This window comes from Equus asinus, chromosome 11 (assembly GCF_041296235.1).
Source record: "Equus asinus isolate D_3611 breed Donkey chromosome 11, EquAss-T2T_v2, whole genome shotgun sequence".
In the NCBI taxonomy this organism is placed as follows: domain Eukaryota; kingdom Metazoa; phylum Chordata; class Mammalia; order Perissodactyla; family Equidae; genus Equus; species Equus asinus.
Window position 1 is genome coordinate 54068513 of NC_091800.1, and position 24946 is coordinate 54093458.

General features: G+C 33.5%; 1 protein-coding gene across 13 annotated transcripts in view; it reads right to left on the bottom strand.

The window, feature by feature from the left end:
* MYCBP2 (MYC binding protein 2) overlaps nucleotides 1-24946 on the bottom strand; it is a 255017-nt gene that overhangs the window by 161245 nt on the left and 68826 nt on the right. For 11 of the 13 annotated variants that reach the window (XM_070520019.1, XM_070520018.1, XM_014859957.3 and 8 more), the window contains exons 15-20: nucleotides 23613-23817; nucleotides 20776-20921; nucleotides 20130-20231; nucleotides 10957-11064; nucleotides 4135-4254; nucleotides 3090-3171 (exon numbers count right to left, since the gene is read on the bottom strand). In XM_070520019.1, coding sequence (XP_070376120.1) covers nucleotides 3090-3171; nucleotides 4135-4254; nucleotides 10957-11064; nucleotides 20130-20231; nucleotides 20776-20921; nucleotides 23613-23817 — 763 coding nt within the window. Of the gene's footprint in view, nucleotides 1-3089; nucleotides 3172-4114; nucleotides 4255-10956; nucleotides 11065-20129; nucleotides 20232-20775; nucleotides 20922-23612; nucleotides 23818-24946 lie in introns of those variants that run through there. The other 2 variants (XM_014859953.3, XM_044779846.2) reach the window with 2 other exon arrangements.

The following is a 24946-nucleotide window of genomic DNA, read 5'->3' on the forward strand; positions in this document are numbered from 1 at the left end:
GGAACAAGTAAATACCCAGATCAGCAGTTTTTAACCTAGATCCAAAGACTTTCTAGGAGGACTATGAGTGAACTTCAGGAGATACGTGAACCTCCTAAATTTGTAAGCCAACTTTTATGTGTATTTCTTATGTTTATTTTTCTGAAGAGAGAGCCCATATCTTTCATCAAATTCTCAAAAGGTCTTAAACCAAATAGTTCAAAACTGTAAAATGTGAGGATTACTGCCCATTGTAGAAGGATTGGTCAAATCTAGAAATCACATAGCAATCTGCATTTGTTATTTTTTTTCCTGAAGCCTATGTTAGACATGGAAAACACAGATAAGATTGATTCATGCTTGAAATTTTGCCATGCCCTGGCATCAAGACCAAGAGGGTGAGAAAACTGAGGATACTTGGAAGAGCATAAGTGAAGAGAACAAGTAACAGTCTCTACCTTGTGTGGGAAATAAAGTCAAAACAATGAAAGAGAATACAGAAGTAGAGGGCTGTAGGGATGAAGTGCTGATAAAGTCAAAGGCCAAGTAAAATAAAGCAAAGCTAAATAAGAGAAGAAGAAATTGTCACCAGATTATGGGTTGTTTAAACTTAAGAATTCAGAGTTGGAGCTGTGCTAGATCCAGGATGGGTCTGGGAATAACCACCATGAATGTGGAAGTAAAGTTCACTAGATATAAGGTGTCAAGATAAGTATACTGTATGAGACCATTTACATGGATACTGAAGTTACTCACAAGTTTGACGAGATTCAGAGTGAGAAAACACTGTGAGCCAGCCACTAAATTTTCAAAGAATGAAAGGTAGGTAGGTAATAAAAGGGGAGTATAGCAGAATGGACATGCCTCAAAAGAGCAGTAGCTATTTTACTTGAAGATGGAACAGCATCTTCATGGCTAGGAACAGCAGTGAAAGGTAAGTGGTTCTCAATTCTGAGGTACAGGGAGTTTTGGCAAATAAACAATTATTACTTTAAAAGGCTGACTGGTGAACTAATGCCCTCATAGAAATATCCACTTCAATTCAAACAAAGAATTAAAGGGAAAGTTCCTATAACTGTTTATTTGGTAGTTTACAAAGCACAATCACATAAAATATTCATTATTTACATTATTATATAATTATTCATATATAAATATTTAGAGTCAATAATCATTGATTATCAAAATAACTCTATGGGTAGATCTGAAGAGCTAAAAGGATCTTCCCAAGAGTTGGGGGCTTCTAATACACAGTCTTTGAACTCTTTCCATCATACTAGTGAGCCTATTTATTAAATTATTTGGAAAATATAGGAAGAAGAGAAAAGAAAAATTATGTGTATGTATGTATGCCAGGCACTTTATACACTATATTAATTCTTCAACAATCCTACGGGATATTTGGCAAATTACAGGCACACAGTTGGTAAGAGATGAAACAAAGATGTGAACCTTGTCTAAATGGTTCCAGACATGATGACTGCGTAGCATATTAATGAAGAAGTACAGTACACAAGAAAAAGATGAAACTCAGAAACACTATAAGAATCATCAAAATTCTAAAGGCAAAGGGAGAATAAAAGCATCTAAACTATATAGTCTCTTTCCCAACATCCAGGTTTAAGTTTACTGAAAATGGGAAAAGAATTTGGAACAGAAATTTACGAGCAAACTAAACCAAATAAGCAAACGAAAAAGAGGGTTGTAGACTCATAGCTGACTGATAGCCTCAGATGCTGTCCCTTTGGATCCACGAGGCTATTCTTCCCCTGGGATGCTATCAGCCTGTGACTGAGTGTGATGAAGGTATTAATGTTGGCCCATCTTGCCCAATTTGGGACACTTCCAAAGGCAATTTTGGCTTGAGGACACCCCATTGGCCCAGCTGAAACTCTCTCAGAATAGCACTGTAATCTAGATTCTTCCTACCCCATCCTTTTCCTTCTTTCCTTTACAGGAGTCAGACCTACATCATGTCTGAAGGCTTTCCCTGTCTATTCCTTTCACAAGAGCTTTCCCCCAATAAATCACTTGCATATCTAATCCTGTCTTAGTATCTTCTTCGAAAACCTGAAGTAATAAGGATGGATTTTCTATACTTTCGACTAAAAGTACTTTCACTGTGTTAAGCAGGATATGAATTCAGCTTTAGCTGTTCTCATGAAAGCCAAAGTAAGAGGGACTTAAACAAGATAGAAGTTTATTTCTCTCTCAGGTAAGTGTACAATTGTAAGGAGGTTATGTGGCAGTTCCATGGTGTCAGGGACCCAGACTATTTCTATTTTATAATTCTCCCATTCTCAACACGTGGTTTCCAACTTATGACAGCTCTGAGGACTTCTCCAGTTCCTGCCACCATGCATGGGTTCCAGGCAGCAAGCAGGGAGGGGAGAAGGGGAAACAGAAGAGTATCCCTCTTCACTTTAACAGCATGATTTCAAAGTTGCACATGTCACCTCAGTGCACATGGCCATATCTTGCTGCAATGGAGGCAGGAAAATGAAGTCTTTAGCTGCACGGTCATGTCACCAACTAAAACTCTATCACCAAATGAAGCAGGGAAGAATGGGTATTAGGAAACGTCTAGCAGACTCTACCATAATTACTTCTTCACTCTTCTGGATAACTCAAAACGGTTCCTCTGAGAGACCATTAGGTTTTGTTTGAAAATTATTCAAAAGCCCCAATAACTTCAAGTTAATATTAGACCAAAACTTCAAAACAGATAACATTAAGGAATATGATTGAATCCATTGCTGATTTTTTTAAAATGCAATTTGGGGATATTCATTGTCTTTTCAATTGCCATGAAGGGCCTTTAAAAAGATACAATTATTAAGAATATAATAGGATTTTGTGATAATCATAATTACTCATATTTTAAATGTATAATATATACATCAATTTTTCTCCTGAACCACAAAATCATCTATCCCCACAAAAGCACTCAACCACAAAATCAAGAACCACCAGTAATCTATGAGCCACACTTTGCAAAACAGCAGTATACATACTATTTCAAGTGTAGAAATATACATTTAGAAAGAAGGAAAAGGAAGAAGAAAGAAAAGAAAAAAACTCCAGTTCCTTCAAACAAAAAGTCGGAGCACCTGGAATTGACATCTCCATGTCCTAGCTGTCCATGCTGTCCATATCCAAATGTATAGACATCTCCATTTTCCATTAAAACCACTGAAACCAAAACACACAGCTTTATTTTTTCATTATATGCATTTTATATTTCTATCCCAACTATACTGAAAGCAGTGTAATATTCATTATTTAAAATTTATAGAGCCATTAAAAATAGGCAATCGAAGCATAAATTTATATTTAATGAGAAACAAATATAATTTTAGTTCTGTAAAATGCTTTTGTAGGTTATAAAATACATAATGTTGTTCATAATACATACTTTAAAATTCTTACAAATACCATTTAATAACACTAATATTTAACAGAACATTGGTTTGGGTCAGCTGTAAAATCTTTCTAATAATGAGTAACCACATATAAAATATTGTTCCCTCAAATATAGGATAATTATAGAGGTAGCAAATGGGTTTGAGCTCTGCACAATTATGTGCAAAATCAATGAAATGTTAGAACTTTAATATCTGTCAATGCCTTATCAAATAAGGAAATATTTAATATCAAAGATTTTAACATTTTTTATTTTTGTAAAGGTTGACTAGCACAACCTAAGTTATATAATCCAATGTCAATAATTTACTAAGAATGTAATTATTTTCTACACTTTAAGAAAATAAAGAAATTTGTTGATGCACACTTCTTATTGAACATTAAGGAAATATGGGACTACTTTATAAAAATCACAGAATTCTAGAGTTCAAAGGGATTTCAGGGATTATTTCATCTTCAGGAATTTCATGAATTGAATTACAAAATAAACCCATCAGAAGACAGACTAGAAGTTCATCAGAAGAGACTAGAAGACTCTAGACAAGTACCTATTTCATCACGCCATAGCAAAGAGATTCTGTAATAAATATAAAGCTTTTATGGATTTAAGAAATACTGCCACACTATAGCTTTTAACACACAAATAACAGACTAGATTCATCAAAACTAAACAAATAAGTTATTTAGCACGATGGTAAAAATGCAGTTATACCCTAAAGTTCCGGCTGCTACCTGAATGGTGAAATCCACAGCTGACTTGTACTGCCCGGAGCTCACAGTCAAATCGCACAGAGCCTGGAGGGTATGTCGTGATTTTGCTTGCATCTTTTTCTCCCCGTTCTCCACTTCCATCTGTAAGTGTTATAATTTGTATTAAGCCATTATTCATCTTAAATGTAAAATTTTACATCAGTTTACTATGGAAGAACAAGAGAAAAATGTTACAAGGAACAAGCAAGAAGAATCTGCAGCTGTTAGAATTGATAGATCAAGAATCTACCTGCAAAGAAGCCATTTTGAGAAGATACACTACATACTTCTGTTTGCAAACATCACTAAATCAATAAAAACAGAGATAAGATCTGGTTATGGATAAAACCTAATAAGCTAATCAGTTATGTAATGTAAATGGGTCATTAAGTTATAGAAATAACAAAATTCTAAATGTAATAGTTTATATGTGAAAATTTAGTTTGCATAAAAAATAACTGCATGCAAAGTCATTTAACAATTATTTTGAACTTAGTGATATTGTTAGTACTAGCCAGTTTTTTAAAAATTCCTAGCTGTATTACAAATGATGCAGATTCCCCAAACACATTTTAGAAAGGCTACCCTCTCCACGAATATTGCTAAACTCAACTGAACTTTAAAAAATTTATAAAGACCAAATAGCTTTATCCAATATATTGTAGTTCAATGGGTTACTCTCAACTCATCTTTCCTGTTCCACCTGGCCCTTCAGCCATTCTGCTTTATGGTCTTCTTCTGACCCCCAACCACTACTCTCAAGCAAACCTTGCTGCTTCCATTCCTTCTTTCCTTCTCCCTTCTTTTTATACTTTCCTCCATTATGCTTGCTTTAGGCCTTCCCTCCACCCCTGGTTTCTACATTTGACTTTGAATATTCTGGCATCCTAACCACAAAATAAAAAGCCACATTCAAGAATATAAAAATTCTAGTTTGGAATGTGTAAATAAGGGAGGCAACTTACTTTTCCTAGTCTAAAACTACATATCACTAAAATATGACCTCTGTATCATCAAGATTCAAATTCCTTGCACATGGAATAAATGTAAATATAAAAGGAATTTCAAAAGGTCAATTAGTCTAAGCTACTGTCCTGTGGTATAGCAACTCTAAACAAGTGTGTATAATATGCAGATACACATGTGGATCTACAGACACACATTTTTAATTAATTCTATATTTTCATTGCCCATTTTAGAATGCTAAACAGAATACCAAATCATTTCATGTTCACATTATGTGTTCCTTTTATCTAATATTTCTAACCTTTAGTAATATTCAGACAAGACAAAATTGGCCTAAGTTATGACTTCCCTTTCTGTAACTAAATGGCTATCATTTCAAAAAGCTTTAAACTCTCTATAACACTAGGACAGTAAAACCTCACTAATTCGGAAAAACATAGAATGGATTGCCCCATACTACTTACTGGAAAGGTCTTAATCATAGAACATCAAAGTAAAAATTCAGTTTTATTACCTTCAAGCAGTACAGATTATAGATTAAACTAAATGCTACAATAAATAAAATGTGGTTACCTACATTATAATTCAAAATAGGCCTATATTACATAAAAGTGTACCATAAACATAAAAGTCCTTTAACATACAAGAATTAATTGCTGGACCCAGAGGTTGAAGGCACGTTGAAGGAATCCTTCATTTCTTGAGCCCTTGGTTTGAAAAGCTAGTGATTTTAGACAGGTTTCCCCTTATATGTATGACCCTGAAAATTCAGAGGAAGAAATTATTTTGATTTTTTTACTCAAAAAAAGATCACAAATACTGCATCTGAAGTATCATAAATTCTGAATTAGTGAGAGGTTTTACTATAATAGCATAAAGATAATGATTCCTCTTCTGTTAAATTATCTAACCTGGGTTTGCCAAATTAAATCTGCAAGAATGGATAGGCTAAAAAAAAAAAAAAATCACATTTAGTTTCACTCCATCCAAAAGGAAACACAACCCTAGTTCAAAGACTCCTCATCTTGGAAAGACAATGGGATGGTTAAACATAAACAAGGGCCTATACCAAAAGGAGTATCTTCCAAAGACTATTTAAGTAAAATGACAGACGTATAGAAATTTTACAGCTTTTATCTCAATTGGTAAAAATATCTAATTACTAAAATCAAATCTGATTTAACAAAGAAAACAAATTGTGTTCATCTGATTTTGCCAGACTTAACTAAATTCATTATTACAAGTATCACTCCATTTTATATAAATGTATCGAGCCTGGTTACAAGCTTTTAACTTTGAATTTAGCATTTTGTCCCCTCCCTTGAGTCAGAGATTAAATATAGACACAAATCCTACAATAGAGACATAGCATCTAGGAAGGAGGGAAAAAAAAGCCTAGTAATATACTGATCAAAACCATAGTGATTAAAAGAGTAGTGGCTATTATTTAAAGGTAAAAATAATACTAGAAACATTTTGTTCAAGTTCATCTAAACAAACTTTTATCTATATAAAATAATTCTCAATTATTATAGATGGCAAAAACATTAGTATTACAAACTCAAAAATAAGGATGAGGTTCTTAACATTATCAGCAGCAGAGGCAGAATTTAAAAAATATATGTCTGTATCTGGTATCTGATGTCCATTAAAAAAAATCAAGTACAATTCTAATAATTTAGAAATTTATAAAAGTTCATCAAAAAAGAAAGGTACCTAATAAGCGGCCAAAAATTTAGTGTAAAATTCAAGAATCAGCAAGTGAAATGTAGCAAGATTAACTGCTTAAGATCATTATTTAGTGAAGTGTTGAAATACTCTCAAGATTTTTCTTATAATTGGCCATTTAGGTATATGCATATCTGTATTTTCCCTAATATGAGTATGTTCATACATATATCATGTGATATTGAAACTATAATAGCTATAAAGTTTTGACATATATGTATCTAAAACGCTGTTAAGTATATATACAATATGCGTATTTGTGTACACATATAGAGAAAAGAGAATTCAGTATCTAAAGGATTCCAACTTCTAATTTTATTTAAATCTACACTTTTTGGGGTAATCTTATAGTTATGCATATCATAAAAAGTATCACAGAACACAGTGAGTATTTTGAGCAAAATCACTAAAATAAAACAGCAAAGCAGCAGCAACTACAATTTGCTAAGCACTTGCTTTGTGCTAAACACTGTGAAAATTTAAAGTGCACAGTAGATAACACTCTAGTGTTTTGGGGCCCTGGAGCCTAAGAGATTTGGATTTGAACCATGGCTCTACTATTTACTGGTTGTGTGACAAGTGGACACTGGACCTTTTTAAGTCTTAGCTTTCCCATCCATAAAACAGCAATGATGGTACGTTACCTCACAAGGTTCTTATGAGGATTAAGTGAAATAATGTACGAAAAGTGCTCAATCAGTATTCACTATTGTTGCTTCCTTTAGTTAATACAATAATCCAATGACACAGGTACTGTGATTCCATTTTGCAGTTGGGCTAACCAAGGCTTAGAGGGGTTAAGTAACCAGCTCAAAGTAATACATGATACAGCAGTTTTGGAGTTTGATTAAAAAAATAAGGCTCATGAAGCATTTTATCACCATCAAATGGCTGACACCCTAAATCTTTTGTAAAAATAAACCAACTACACATTTAACAAATCTCAAATTTTGTACCTTTAGGATAACTGTAAAAGATAAAGCAAAGAATTCAATTCAAAGAATTAAACTAGTATTCATGGAGGACTTCTGTTTGCAAAGAATATATATATATATATATATATATATATACACACACACACATATATCTTGATGTAATCTTCATATCAACAAAATCAGTTAGGAATTATGATACTTACTATTTTTTTTTTTTTTTTTTTTGAGGAAGATTAGCCCTGAGCTAACATCTGCTGCCAAGCCTACTATTTTTGCTGAGGAAGTCTGGCCCTGAATTAACATCTGTGCCCATCTTCCTCTACTTTATATGTGGGACGCCTACCACAGCATGGCTTGCCAAGCAGTGCCATGTCCGTCCGCACCTGGGATCCGAACCGGTGAACCCTGGGCCACCAAAGCGGAATGTGCAAACTTAACTGCTGCGCCACCCAGCTGGCCACAATCATTCTTATTTTTAAAATAAGGAAACTGAAGCCAAAGAGATTAAGAAATTAACGAATGGCCACATAGTTCTAGTAAACGACAAATTTAGGATTAAAACTGAGGACTAATTCCAAAAGCTATAATATTTCCATTATACCACACCATTCATTTCTAAACAGAAGGTAGGCATAAAACACATACAAGTGTTTATCAGCGTGCCTTTGGACTTTCAAGTCAGTCACTTCAAGACAGATTTCAAGACTATTTCCAGACGTTCCTAACTAGGAATACCATATTAAAATCTTTTTCTATGTAAGGCACTGAATAGCTGAAACAAATGTTAATCCAGATATCTGCTTGAAATATAGTCTATGGTTATATTTTTAAAATAACTTACTATATGTTATATGGATTATATTTTATACTTATTGATTCAGCCTTATATACTCTATTTTGCCTCAAGTCAAAATTTGCCTGTATACAATAGATTCCATCACCTTCTCTGAATTCTCTCCAATCAGCCAGAAGCTCTCCAACTTTCCATCTTAGAACTCAATCCTGTTAACAATAAATCCACAGTTCTTACCCTCCACACACCCCCATGGGAGAGTCATAGTCTAGAAAATTTTAACTATTACCATCCCACTATGTGTACCATCAACATAATTAAATGTAAGACAGAATATAGCAATTAATAGAGTGAATTTCTCAGTGGAAAACAAACAGAATAAGAAAAAAAGAGAGAAGGTAAATGTAGGAAAAATATATTTATTAAAAGACTATGACTATATGTAGCAGGAGTAAAAGCAGTGAATGGGAAGATGATTAAATGACAGTTAGGTACACTGAATGCAAAGGAGGTAAGGGAGAGAGAATTTGTGGGTGTGCAGGAATTAGTAAGTGGTAAGTTAATACTCTTTATATAAAATAGGGCACCATTTCATAAAATATTACTTACACTTTAAATTCATTTTGGTGGTAAAGAGATGAAACTGTTTCACTCTATAAAACCATAACATCTAATAAAAAAAAAGCAAAACTGGCCCTACACTGTAATACTACAAAGTAAGTCCCTCCAAAGAGGTTGCTACAAATACACAAAGAGTCTTCTTATAACAGAACCCTGGGGCAGGCAAGATGGAAGTAAGGCTAGCTATTGTTGAGTACTTTCTATAGCCAACCAATGAAAAGTTGTAAAAAGTCTGTTTTGAATTTGTAAACTTAGTCTTCATTTAGCATTTCATTTTAAAATTCTGGAAAAAATAAAACTGTTTGTCCATAAGATACTAACACGGAGCTGAAAAAGTTTTAAGCTGTTTCATGACATGTAAATATTTAACCTCAGGTAAAGTATTAGAAAAACTCCACTTTCATGTAATTGGGGGGAAAAAAAGACACTGAGAAAATGTGTTCTAATAGTGGCATAGCAGAAAATATGAGATCAGAGATTCTGGCAATAATTAAAATAATTTACATAGCACGTCCAAATATTGTTCCTTAGATTTAAATATTTATGGCATTGTTAGAGAACTCAGTAAATCAAGCAATCACAAATTTCACTATCATTAATCACATTAGACTTAAAATACTTCCAATTTTTATTTCTGCAGAATATATCTTAAGTAGTACTCTGTGCTTTTTACTAAAAACAGTGGTTTTGTCTGCTGTGTTTTGTGTTTTTGCTTAGAGTGGCAAACTGACAGATTGAGAGGGGCAAATAAAAATAAAGTTGACTATAATATATCATATGTGAAAGTTTAAAAGCATAATTAGTGTATAACAGTTTTACAGCAAAGGAGAAAATAGGACATAAAACATTAGTTAGATTAATTTGTCTATATGGAACGTGTTTTTAAACCTTTCTATTCTATTTTGCAGGGTTTATCTTAGGCATTTAAGAAAAACAGCAACCGTAAGTTGTATTAGTCAAAGAGCCCCTGGTTCACATGCCAGGATTCAAGGCAGAATTTACATATAAACTTATAAATTCTCTGCATTAAATTCTTTCCTGATCTTAGGTGACCTATAGTCTGTGGTTAGAAAGATAATAAGGTTGCTTTAGGAATATTTTTAATTAATCCAGAACTCTGAGATCTCAAAGAATTACACAAAAATAGACTCCCAGTCACTCACAGACTCTGTTTAGACCTCTGACAGTTTCTGAGGACGAGAGTAGGTTTACAAAATTCACTCTTTGCTTACATCTATCACTATTTAACCTTCAAATATCAAATAATCCACATGTCTTATGCATGTAAACTTTAATATTAAAACAATTTAAAAGAGTAAAAGTAGTCAATTCATTATCACTTTGCACACTGAATTTAGTAATTTTGCTAATTCTAAAGCAAACGAACAGCCTTAAAAAAAAGACTGTAAAATGTTAAATGGCAGTCATCTAAGAGCAGATGATAAAGGATAAAAAATAGAAAAACAATAATTACTTTTTCTACCTTCCCTTAACTTAATGAAATTTGAAAAGAAATGGAGAACAAAAAGATATACTGTAAAACATCTTCTTTATTAAAATTAACAACAACAAAAAAGAAATAAGATTGACAGTCATTGACAAACAGTACAACTTTCAGCATGTTCTTTCTCCTCAGGCTATATAACAATGATAGGAGCAAAGTAGAAGAATTAGGTTTGTACATTTTCCCAGAGACAAAATTCAAATGAGTGGAAGAAATCGGGAAAGTATCCCACCTAGTTGATAAGGAAGACCAAATACCTTTGTGCTTGTCCCGTTTATGCTTTAGCTGTGCTGGATGGGATCTGAGTCTGGCTAGAGCCTGTTCTCGATGGTTCATAAAAATAGGACCAGCAAATACAAGGGGGCCTGAGGAGAAACATTTTGTATGTGCATAGAAAAGCTCACAAAATGAAAACACTACAATGAACAAAAATAATTCAAACTAAAAAGCATGGAAATTTATTCTTTACTGTTTTGGACATTATACTGTCTTCCCAATTCCCCTATATTAACCCCCAACCCCCAACCATAATCTATTCACTATTCCACACACAAGTTTTAATATCTTAAATATAGTTTATAACGTACAAATTCTATCTTTTATAATTATAAAATTATCAGGTAGTTACTAACAGTCTCAAATAGATAATCAGAAATTTCAATTAGAATAAATCAAATTATCTTATAAACATTTTTAATATCATATTTATTCAAACTTAGTAAACCATACATTCATTAAAAACAAATATGTTTCCTATTGAAATACCAAAAACCAACTAATTTTTAATTTAATGATTAAGTTTTAACAAGGTCCTCAAGATTTAATGTCCTTATGAGTCTTGCTATAAAACCAAGAGAAATGTTACCAACTTAACTACATTTGGTCATAAGAGGTCACAAGATGGTCAAAAACAGCAACTAAAAATTGAAACACATACGTGTATATGTATATATATAAAATCACTGCTTTATGAAGACAGAATTGTAGAAGTTGTATTTGATTTGATGTCCTAAAAAAGATAAGTCTAACTTTATGTATGATTTCTGTAACCACATACACAAAATCAGAAACAAGGATAAGCTGAGCTTCATATCGACACTGAATAGGGGAATCGAACCCAAGGTAACATTCTCGGGAACATTAACCATTCTCTCATAAAATAATTTCTTTCTCAAGCTCCACCAGGTACATATACATAACATACATATACAAATTCATACTTACATAGACTACAGTTATTTCCACTTATATAGTATTAAAGGAAAAAATCTACAGCCAAATTAATTTCAATAAAACTTAAAAATTGCTTTTCCTCATTATCCTTTAGCTTGAAAAGGAAACTTTAAATTACACCTTAAAATTTTAGTTCTTTTCTTACAGAACAGAACCACAGCTTCCTTGAGTTTTAGCAACATCAAAAATGCCTGCACATTTCAAAACATTCTAAATTTGACAGTTAAGAGGTTACCAGTATTTGAAAAGAAAATTGACAGTATGTAAGCACTGTTTCGACAGGATTCTCTATAGCGCTTCAGCTATAATTAATTTTTCTAACAATGGAACAAAAATTAAACTATTGGTCTGTACTAAAATTTGACAAATGCCACATTAAATACCAAAGTACCCTTCATTAACCATCAAAAACAGGTAGAAAAAATATATTTTAATTATGTTTCTAGATATAGATAAAAATATAAGCAGCAGTAACTCTATGAAAATCCAAGAATAACATATTCTGTGATTACCACAGATAAAAATATGCTAATTAATGTTAATAGAAGAATTAAATATTATTTCCTAGTAATGCAGTACCAATTATTTGCAAGCTAAGATCATATATATTGAGCTCCATTTTAAAAATGTGATAAAATGGAATATATTTCAAATATGAACAAAATGTCTTATGTCTTCAACATGCATTAATTTTTAGTTGATTTACTAAAGCAGATAATGTAAATCACTCTGAAAAGTAAGACACTTTGCAACTACACAAAAAGAACTGTAAATATTAAAATAATAATGATATTAAGTTGTATTTACCATTTTCTGATTTCTATGGTCTGTTTGGGATATTATTTCTTCTCATAAAAATATTACACCCATAACATTCATAGTTATTTAGCTTCTCACTAAATTTAACCTTTTTAGAGTCTTTTGATGTATAAATATAGAAGGTCCACAGGCAAGCATATCAAGAAAGTATACCATCTGAGTTCAATTTAAATCACCATTTACAATACCAGGCTATCAAGTTCTAAAATACTTTTGTGATCCATGGACTAAAATAATTTTACTTATAGTTTTCCTAAATAAACATAGTTCAGTCATTCATTTATTCACCAAAAATTTTGTATTATCTTTAATGTAATAGACAGTAGGTGTGATGGATATAATGACAAAGACACAGATCTTATCAGAATTCAGTCCACTAGGGAAGACAGAAATAAAAAAACAAAGAATTGCAATATGTTGTGATAAATGTTATAAAGGAAATCTGAACATATTATATCTTGAAGGATGAAAAGTGACCAAATCAACCCGGGTGAATAGAGAGGGTTCAAAGAATGAGAAAAACTTTGCCTAGAGAGAAGCAAGGAAGAGAGGGCATTCCAGGTAAAAGGAACAGGATTTATAAAAATAGGAAGATGTTAAACAAGAATATTGTATAGCCATTAAAAACACACATAGCTGAAATGAATGGAGTATAGGATGATTTAGCAGAAACTGGTGGAAAATGAGTTTGGAGATGTATACAAAAAACAATTAAAATCTTTTTATACCACGCAACTTCACTGTAGAGCTGATGAGAAGTCCATGAAATGTTTTCTATTAGTCAACAAAGACATATTAAGTACTGACTGATTTCAGATACCAGGCTAGGTCCTAGGAACACTTAAAGAACACACATCTCTGCCTCAAGAAGCTTACAGTCTAATAGGGGAGGGAGAGACCACACACGACTCAACAAGAAATTATGACAGTGTGCTAAGACAAAATTAAGCACAATGGAGGTGCAGCTAGCAAACCTTGAGGGTGAGAAAGTAGGAAGTTTTGGAGTACAAGAAGAGAAAAATATCACATAAGCTGAGACCTAATAAAAGAGGTAGTGAGTGCTGTAAAGGTTCAGAGATACAAAGAAAAAAAGTTCAGGAGCAGAGAACGGGAAGAAGAGTAAGAGGAGATGAAACTGCAGAGATAAAATGTGTAATTCGTTTAGAGAACTATGAATAGCTTTTTGGTTTTAAACAGAGAAGTGCTGCTGATCAGATTTGCATTTTAGAAAAAACATTCTAGACAGAAGGTGGACAAAGGCTTAAAAGATAGGACTGGGGGAAAGAACATTTAAAAGGCTTTTCACTGTAGTTCAGTCAAACAACAGAAGTGGACTGAACTAAGAAAACAGCAGTGGTATTCTAAGAAGTAGACATATTCAAAAGCTTTAGTTTCTTAATAGAACCAAGAAGGTAAAATTAACCGAACTTGCTGGTTTACATGTTTTAGTAGGAGGGGCATGAATTTTAAAAGAGCGTGAAAATACAGATTTAGATATTTAAAAGCTCCTTCCATTCACGTGTAGAAAACGGGTTTTTCAGAGCACATCCACAGGCAGGAGGCAGAAAGGGTGACTGGAATAAGTGGCCGTGGAAAATAGTACAAGCCTTTCAGAAAATTACTGGTGATACATTTCAAGAACCTAAAAATTATTACTATCCTTAGGCCCAGTAATTGTACATCTAGAAATCTATCCTAAGGAAAACTAAAATACTTCTTAAAAGATTTCTGTTCAAAGGTGTTACTATAACCTATTCTGTTAAATAGAATGTGGTAGATCCATATTTACTGTCCTAGTGTGTGTTCACATCGTATTGTAAAATGAGAAAAAGTTGTAAATAATCTTATATGTAATACCACTTTTATAAATAATATATGCCTATCCTTTCACGCATGTGCAGATGTCAGCACACAATTATATTATAATGGAGTAAGATATGCAAGTATATGTATTAGAATAAATCTTATTTGCTTGGTGGAGGAGAATGTGAAGGCAAGGGAAAAAATACTAGCAAAATATAAAAATGTATATGCTATAATGTTAAGCAAATATATAAAATGTTAAATTCAGTCAGTGATACAACTGGAAATGTGTAAAACTTGATTAGAAGATGACAACAAAATAAAAGCAATTAATTTACTTAAAGGATAGGTTTGTGGAAAACTTTTGACCTAAATTCCTATATTACTTTAATATGGTATTGCAATAAAGCACAAAAAAATTTTTCTGATATAACATTAAGGGGAAAAAAACAGGACACCAATATATATCACAGCATGAAATGATATAAAAAAACAAAGAAGTATGCATAGAAAAAATTGTAAGGAAGTACATCAAAATTCCACCAGTGGTTATCTTTGGATGAAGAATTACGTTGATCCTTTTTTCTTACTTGACTTATGTTTTCTAAATGCTTCATATAATATTTTAATTTAAAAAGGGACTTTCATGTAGCACTGGAAGATAGCTAATACTGGATTTAATATGTCAAATCAAGAAAACAATGGTTTTAGAGGCTTAAAAGTCAATAGCAATAACTGTTCAATCACTTTGAAATTAGAGACACTAATTATAATAAATTTCTTTTTACATTCTAATTTGTAACTATGGGAAATTGATTTTTTTTCCTATCAAAATGCAATCTATTTTATTCTACAGAAGCTGTGGAGGTTTTTGTTATTAATAATCAAAGATGTGTGATTAGCATTCCAATGTATCAAGTCAAGGCCAGAGCTGGAAAAGAACCAAATCGAAAGAGAACAGAAATCTGCTAAACAGCCCACCACCACTAGCACCATCTTCATCACCATTATCATCACCACCACCAAACATTTACTCAGGGCTTAGCACATGCCAGGCGTTTTCATGCATATCACTTAATCCTCCTTAACATCCCTACTTAGGTAGATACAGTAGTCATCCCCATTTTAAAGGTAAGAAAACTGAGCTTCAGAGTGATTAAATTCCAGGGTCATAAACCCCAGTAAAAGTTGAGCAGACAGGATTTGAACCAAAGTCTAACTCCAGAACCCATGTTCTTAATCACCATGCTATACAGCAACACTAACCATATAACTTATTATCCAAGGAGAACCTACTCAGAGTAAAAGAAGGCATTATTAAGAAATATGCCTGGACAGTAGGCATAAAATGGTACTGTGCCAGGCAATCCAGGACATAAGCTCACCCCATCTCTATAGCTCAGAATTATGAAACTTTGATTTGAGATTTAGGAAGAAAAGAAAGAAGGAAAAGTAGCTAACAATATTTGAGCTTAATTTTCCTTACAATAGAGTACTGAGAAGGAATATAAAGATAGGATCATTGATAGAATCACCCAGTAGTCCTGCCAACAACTTTAAGAGAATTCTACTTAAAAATTCCACTGAAGTCTCAGAGAATTTATGTACCAATCAACCCCATACAATCTAAAAAACTAACAGTTATCACAAATGTCTTGAAATAAAATCTGTAAATGAATACTACTGGCACTTAAGAATATATTTTAAGAAAAATATTATCTGGGAGATTAATATCATAAAAACTTTAAAGGCAAAATTCCAAACTTATGAAAAGCAGTAATAACACTCCTTTTGGGGTTTCAACAGCACACTCCATTATAGAAGGCTCTGGGTCATAAACAGCAGCTTAAATTACATCAATCAGCCTGAGGCTGACTGAGCAAGGCTTTACTACAACAGCTAGGTCCTAAAATTCTGATCAACTTCAAAAGAATTAATACAAACTTGGTAAATAGGATAGATAAATCAAGTAAAATAATTTAATATAAACTAATCTTGAAGTTCTGAAATTTCAACACAAGTAAAAGCCAATTACTAATGAGCATAGTTACTACTAACATACTACTAAACGGTCAGTTATCTAAAAAGTACCAAGCAGGGGGCTGGCCCCACGGCCGAGTGGTTGAGTTTGTGCGCTCTGCTTCGGCAGCCCAGGGTTTCAGTGGTTTGGATTCTGGGCGCGGACATGGCACCACTCATCAGGCCATGCTGAGATGGCGTCCCACATGCCACAACTAGAAGGACCCACAACTAAAATATACAACTATGTACTAGGGGGATTTGAGGAGAAAAAGAAAAAAAAAAAAAGATTGGCAACAGTTGTTAGCTCAGGTGTCAATCTTTAAAAAAAAAAGTACCAAGCAGAGGCCAAGAAAAAAAAATAATTATGTGTGGCAGTTGGAACACTAAAAACTTTTTTGACATTCCTGTTCCTCATGAGGACAAAACAAGACTGAAAATCCTCTAAAGCATGATGCCAAACAAGAGTCCTTGAATACTGTGTAAGTGACTCAAATCTGCATCCAGGACCCTCACGTAGAAATTCTGACTCATTAGGCCCAGGTGATTCTGGTGCAGAAGGTCCATGGAACAAACTTTGGACATCACTGCCCTAGAGCAGTGATTCTCACGCTTTACCACCATCAGAATCACCTGGGGGACTTCTTCAGAGTTGGCTGGGCTCCGCTCCCCAAGCTTCTGATTCAGTAGGCCTCGGGTGGGGCCCGAGAACAGGCAATTCTAACATGTGCCCAAGCTGTACTGGTCCTGTTGAAACCACTTTGAGAACTACTGCCCTAAAATGATGAAAGGGAATCCTCCATCCAATCAAAAGAGAAGTATTTTTTAAAAAGCAAAGGTAAAGTGTAAATACCCCAGAACTAGTCTATATTTTTAAAGAAACAATGGCTTAAGTTTTAAAACATAACTCTTATTTTGTTTACAAAAGCAATATGCATATTGAAGACTACTTAGAAAACAAATTGTAAAAAACAAAATAAAAATCACCTGTAAACTCACTTCTCAGGTATTACATTTTGGTGTTTACCTTTCTAATTTTTTCCCTATGCAAGTGTGGGTGTATCTCTGTGTACATTTTGTTTTCTTACAAAAATCTGTTTTCTTATAAAATTGCTTGTAATGGGAGTGATGAGAAGGAATATAAAGATAAAATCATGAAAGTATCATATTACAATACTGGTTTTTAATTATTTAACATAGTATAAGGATTTTCCAAAGTCGCTGAATAAGAATTTGAAGTTTGACTTTTCAAAAATGGATACAAAGTTAGAATTCTTGTTTAAAAGATTTTTACAAAATAAAATATATAAGCAGGATTCTTGTTGCATGGTACTGTGTTTCACACACGGTTGTCAAGTATACTGGAACTATGTCCTCACTGCATGATGCCAAAGTAACCATGGTGACTGTGCAAAGCAAGGACATGATTCTAATATGCACAGATTTCAGTTAATTTTGGTACCTTGCAAAGCAATGATTGCCATAATTAAGGTCCATAATGAAGAGCCTAACCCATCAAGAAAATATATTTACTACATATTCTGTTTCAACAAAAATGAAAAGAGCTCAACCAAAAAATAAGGATAACACAAAATTTTGGCACCAATAATCTGAAGAAGTATTTCTATATATTGAGAACTGCAGATGAAACTGATTTGTCACAAAATATACACCAATTGCCTAGAACCTAAGTCAGTGTTTGTAAAATCAGATACAATAAAATAATTTCTGAAAATATTTAAATAATGAAGCTTTCTAACCTTTAAAATGTTACAGTTTATGTTTTAGAGGTCTGACACATTTTAAAATCAATGGCAAAAGAATATTCTGTAATCACAAAGCTTTGTTGAATAACATGCACAGTCAATGTTCTTTTACTTCTGATATGCAGAAATATACTATAGCTAGAGAAGAATAGCTTTTTATAGAGGGAGAAAAAAGATTAACAAGATATATAGCATTAGGCAAGTAAGTAAATGTCATCATAAGAATTTTTGCTATACTTTGGTTGAAACATAAGAAATTCCTGGGTTTTATAGGTCAGTTCATATGATTCAACCCAGGTAGTAAAAAAGATACATTGATAATTAACCTTAAGCAAATCATATCATTAACATAAAAGGAATTATCACTCAACTACCACGTCATAAAGATGCAGAACTTAAATTTTACCCTGTTTTCTATGAAACACTTAATATATAATTTTCCCAAATATTTATATAATGTAAATAATGACACTATAGTCATGCACTGCATAACAATATTTCAGTCATCAACAGACCACACACAGAACGGTGGTCCCAAAAGATTAGTACCATATAGCTAGGTGTGTAGTAGGCTATAGTATCTAGGTTTGTATAAATACACTCCATGAGGTTCGCACAATGACAAAACCAGATATCTAATGAAGTATTTCTCAAAATGTATCCCCATCTAAATGACGCATGACTACATACATGAATCTTATTAAAATATTCTTTATAGGCAATGATTTTATGTAAACAAAGCCAAATTAAAAGCAAATATTCACTGTATCAATGAATCAATATAGCTTATCAGAAACTATAAAGAACAATCTTCAAGTTTCAAGCATGTGTTTTACAACTTAAGTTTAATAAAAACAGATTTACCATGTGTGCTATATATTTTACTACTCATTCCATTTTACATTAAAAAAAGAATGTCTAGAAAAACTTATAATGATAGTTAAACAGGCAATAGGTTTTATCTCATGTATCAAATACCATGTCATTTCCAATAAGTATTTAAAATACGCAGTATCAGAAAATATTTCTACTGAAGATTTTGCCTAGTAGAAGAATAAAATCACAGACCTCTGTAATAATCTGTCTTAATTCTATAAAGAAAAGATTCCATTGGGCAACAACAGCTTTACGTAATACTTACGTATCTCTGCTTGTTGGATATATACTAAAATACCTATTATAACCTCTGTTAAATGTATTTTTAGGCTGAGAAATGTTCATAAACAATGAGGAAAAGATAAATAATAAATCTATCTTTGCTATTAAAACTTGCAGCCTCTCCAACTTACCCTTCTTGTACATAACCGGAATAAGGTTTTTCCCAAAAAAGAGACAGAAAAGCACATTTTACTCTAGATTGGAAGAAGAGTGGCGGGACTATGCCCGAATGATAATGGTCATAAATGACTAAGAAAACAGAAAGTAAAATACTATATTAACCTAATTCGTTGTTCATGGTTAAACAGATGAATCCAAAATCTGGGTGACAGACAAGTTCTTAGAATTCATTTTATTTAAAAAGTTGTTGTTGCTAATAGCTTTTGATGCTTGGTAAATGGCACAAAAATTCTTAATACGGTTGACTTATGCCATAAACATCCTCCTGAATTAAACGTATGTTATTAGCACAATTGTAAATATCCTGAATAATTTTCATGAGTCACTAGAATGTTACTAATTTTAATTTCAATTTCTTACCAAATCAGGCTATTCTGTAAACTTTTCAGTGGTCTCCACATAGGGAAAGAAAATGGATTTTCATATACTTTTTCTCTGCAGCCACATCTTACCTCTTCCTTCCTCTAATCTGTGTCGCCTGATTACACGCTGCCGTTTTTCTTCTTGTCGTAACTGAAGGTGTTCTTCAATGTTAACCCCGGGTACTGGGACAGCTAGATGATTGACCAAAAGAAAAAAATTACAATAATTTTATATATATATATAAAGATAAATAATAAATCTATCTTTACAATTAAAACTTGTTACATAATAGATATGACAGAACTACGTGAAATTCCAAAAAGTAAAAGCTAACAAACACATTGTCCAGGAGCCAGCCCTGTGGCCTAGTGGTTAAGTTTGGCACATTCCACTTTGGCGGCCTGGGTTCAGTTCCTAGGCACAGACCTAGACCACTTGTCCAAAGCCATGCGGGGACTCACATACAGAATAGAGGAAGACTGGCACTGACGATAGCTCAGGGCAAATCTTCCTCAGCCAAAACCAAAAAACTATCGTCTAAAACACAAATTATTTTTACTGCAAGAATCTTAGGGAAAGGGAATGTCACTCCTTCTTAATGACATGTTGTCAGTTGCCATACAAGCACTACTGCATAATTATCTTAATTTTTTAAAATATATCTAATAGAAAATATTTAAACTATCAGAACTATTGAGTTGAGGACAATACGTTTAGCACAATCAATCAAATTACCTAACAGAAGATCTAAAGGTATCATCTCTTTCACTGCATCAAGAATTCCTCTTTGTCTTGCCTCCTGACCATCCAACTCTCTTGCACAAGCCTTGCAACATCCACACACAGCACAGCCAGATTCTCCGGAACCACAACCACAGATCCTAAAAAGAAAAAGAAAAAAATTAACTGAAATCCTTCTACTCTTTCCTTAAAACTGCCTTCTATAACACCTTTTCTGCATTTTTTTTTTTTTTGAGGAAGATTAGCCCTGAGCTAACATCTGCTGCCAAGCCTCCTCTTTTTGCTGAGGAAGACTGGCCCTGAGCTAACATTTGTGCCCATCTTCCTCTACTTTATATGTGGGATGCCTGCCACAGCATGGCATGCCAAGTGGTGCCATGTCCACACCCAAGATCCGAACCAGTGAACCCTGGGTCGCTGAAGTGGAACATGTGAACTTAACCACTATGCAACCCGGCCGGCCCCCTTTTCTGCATTTTTGAGATTGTGTTAAATGAGTCAGCAATGAAATCACGCCTTCCAATTAGGATGTGTCAATTTTAAAGAAAAGGTATGAAAAGATGAATAATTAAAAAACAAGAGTTTATTAAGCTCCTCAAAGGCATAATTGGTATTACTTCTACAGAAAATACAAATGGATTCTGCTATCTTCAAAGCTGCTATTAACAAATACTTTTAAAGTTTTCACAATTAGTGAGGCACCAGAAGCTTTACTAGTAAGCAGTCTGGATAGGCTGGTTGGTTAACAAACAAACAACATTGTATCTACCAGGTAAGTTAAAGGAGGCATGGGCAGCCTTCACTGAGTGAGCCCAGCTTGTCAGCTTCACACATTACGTCTCCTTCCCCCACTCTGCTTTTTATGCCCTCATCTCCCATTCTCTCCTTTCACTGTGTCCAATTACCTGTTCTTTTTTCTCTTCTTTGTCTTTTTCCTATTAGTTGTTAAGTAAGCGTATGGCATTTGAGTATAATATAAAGAAGACAAAAACACTCTCAGAAGTTGGCTAGCGGGTCAGTGAACAAGTAACTTCTTATCCACGTATTTTGTAAATGTAGAAGTCATAGTTTTAATGTTATATGTTGGATCAGTCCTAAAAAACTTTGGACAGCCTCATTGAGCCTCTGGCTATCCAGATTGGTGGAGGTACAAGAGGAAGGATCTACCTGGCAGTAGGTTTGAAAGACACAGCTGGGTAGCTTGTGAAACTCCTGGCTTTTAAATGCAAGCATTACTGACAATTTGGAGGATCACTAACTACAACAATAAAAACTGATAAAATAATTTGCCCTATTGAATTGTCCGTGGGCACTATTTAAAAAATAATGTTTAATTCTAAATTTATTCTAAGATATCCAGTCACAATTTTATAATCAAAGTCATTTTTAACAGTGCTTACTGTCCTGGCATATGTTCTTTTGTTGACTTTACTCATTTCTGCATCATTGATAAAGAAATTACTGTACTTGGTTAGGTACTGTCCATTTAGATCTATAAATTGAAAACCGACAGTAAATCTATGGGGGAAAAAGCATGTAAAGAAGAAGAATTAATTTCAAGAAGGACCAGAGAATTCAGAAATTCAATTATGATATTTATCAACTGCTTAAGTTCAGAGATTGGGGGACACAATTTTAGTAGAAACAACTTGGGAGAGCATCCAGGAGGACAAATTTCAACTCCAATATTGTTTAAAAAGAAAAATTGTAGAATCTTTCTGTATCCAAATTAAATTTTAAAATAAACAATTTAGGGACTTAAATATAGTAAACAGAGCCAAAAAGACAGCTTTGTAGAAGAAATATCATCCTTTGATAAAGAGAGCCATAATATTTTCATGTGCTAAAAACGCAAAGAAAATTTATTGTTATAAAATCATAGTATTTCAATATCTAGAAGAAAAGCCCTGTTATATATGATCTATTTAGCTATGTCAGGCCAAGTATAAACCCAGAAATGTAGTCGTACTAGATCCAGACATGATTTGGGAAGAAGCACCTGACTATTCAAAAGGACTCACATGGGGAGGTCAGAGATGGGGGGTGCCTGTACTCACTTGGGCTTTTCCTCACAAGATTGCCCCTACTTCCCAAAGTCAGCTAATTATCATAATTAATCTGATCTTACAAAGATCAGAGCTATCATAATGCAAAGATCTAGCATAATTAATTTGATCTTACAAAGAATACCCCATTTTGTTACATTGCTATAAATGGCAATACAAAACAGGACTCAAAATTCTCCCCAACATGCTAGGGAAAAATCTGCATTCCAACTCTGCCAAACTCACATATTAACTTTAAAATGACAACAATACAGGTTCCTGAAAAAAAAAAGTGGTCCAACAAGAGTAAAAAAGGATAAATCTAACAGGTATAACACAACTTAGAAGCGACAGCTCCTAGAACTCCTAAAACTGTGAACAGTAAATTTCATTAAAAAAATTATATATCCCTAATTGAGTATTTTATATGATATTTGATAATTATACTCAGAAAAGATCCATGTTCAACAAAAATGAATAGAAATACTTGGCATTAAAGCAGTCTTAGGAAAAGAAAACAAATGAAGGCACAGCCCCAAGCCATGAAGGAATTTATGACCCGTTTTTAAATAATAGTTTAAATGAGTCAATTGAAAGAAAAGCAAATTAAATAAAACTGACACTGAATTAGAAATTATATTAGAAAACAATTATAAGAATTGTTAGTATATGCCAATATGCCTTTAAGAAACAACACAGTAGAATACACTCTAGAAAAATTTTGAAAAGAACTGTGTTCTACACATTTCTACTAATTTACTTCTGTAGCATTAAACACTTTCTTACCCTCCAGGGACTCTGTCTGGACGCCCACTACTGACACAGCTGGCTCCATAACCTGTACAGTCTCCACAGACGGTACACACCATGCACTGCTCCAGCTTCCACTTATGCATGCCTGGAGGGCACATCATGGACTTCTCATCTTTTTCATCTAGCTCTTCTTCCAGGTCTTCGTCCATTGCTGTTGCCATATTTTCAACTCCAAATCCTATTTGACAGATCAATTTATAATTTTTATGTAGATTACTCCCATGTCTAAAAAGCTGATAATTATATTTCCCAATTGAAAAACTACATAACACATAATAATCCAAATGAATACACAAAGGAATGCTAAAATACACAGCAACAAAAACAAAATTTAATTTAGGGATCACGAATAAATGCTCTCCCCATTTCCCTTCTGCAAAAAGAGTCAGGGAAGGCCGCAACATCTCTTAGCTGTTACTTTCTGTCAATGATATTTTCAATTTTTTCTGATTTTTGTCCCATCCTCACTGTTCAACAGACCAAAGAAAGTCTCCTAACCACATTCTAAGCATAGTCTCTCCACTCTAGAACATCCTCCCGCTGCTAGCAACCAGCTTCTTGAAATATATATTTGATCCTATGACTTTACAATTTACAAACCTACAATGTCTTTCCAAGGTCTTGAAAAGAACAAAACTCCTGAGCAGGATACAGTCAATCACAATATGGCTCCCAATTTTCTCCAACTTCATTCCTTCCATGTAAACTACATTCTACCTGAACCGAAGTTCCCTCTGCTTTCTAAACATCCTGTGTCCTTTCATGTGCTCAGGGCCTTTGCTCATTCCTACTCCATCTGTATCTCTTTACTTCACTTACCACGTGCCTCTCCCTACTTCATCTACCAGAGAAACTCCTTTGCAGCCTCCAAAAACTCAGCTCCAAAGTCATTTCCTATGAAAGGATTTACCACCTTTTTCAGGGAGTCAGTCACTATCTCCTCTAAGCCTGTTTATACCTCAATTACGACTTATTTAATTGTATTATAATTCATTCAACTATTTTTTTTTTTTATTGAACACCTACTATGCCATAGGCATTCCTTTATGTCAAGGAGTGAGCAAACTTTTTTGTGAAGGGCCAGGTTGTAAATAACTTAGGCTCTGTGGGCCATATAAGTCTGTCACATTTTTTAAAAATCATCCTTTACAAATGTAAAATCTATCCTGAGCTTGGAGGGCCATACAGAAACTGGCCACTGAGCAGACACGGCATAAAGTTATGGCTTTCAGATCTTTGCTCTAGGCACTGAGGACTATGATAATGAGCTATTATTAAACTTATAATCTAAGGAGAGAGATAGACAT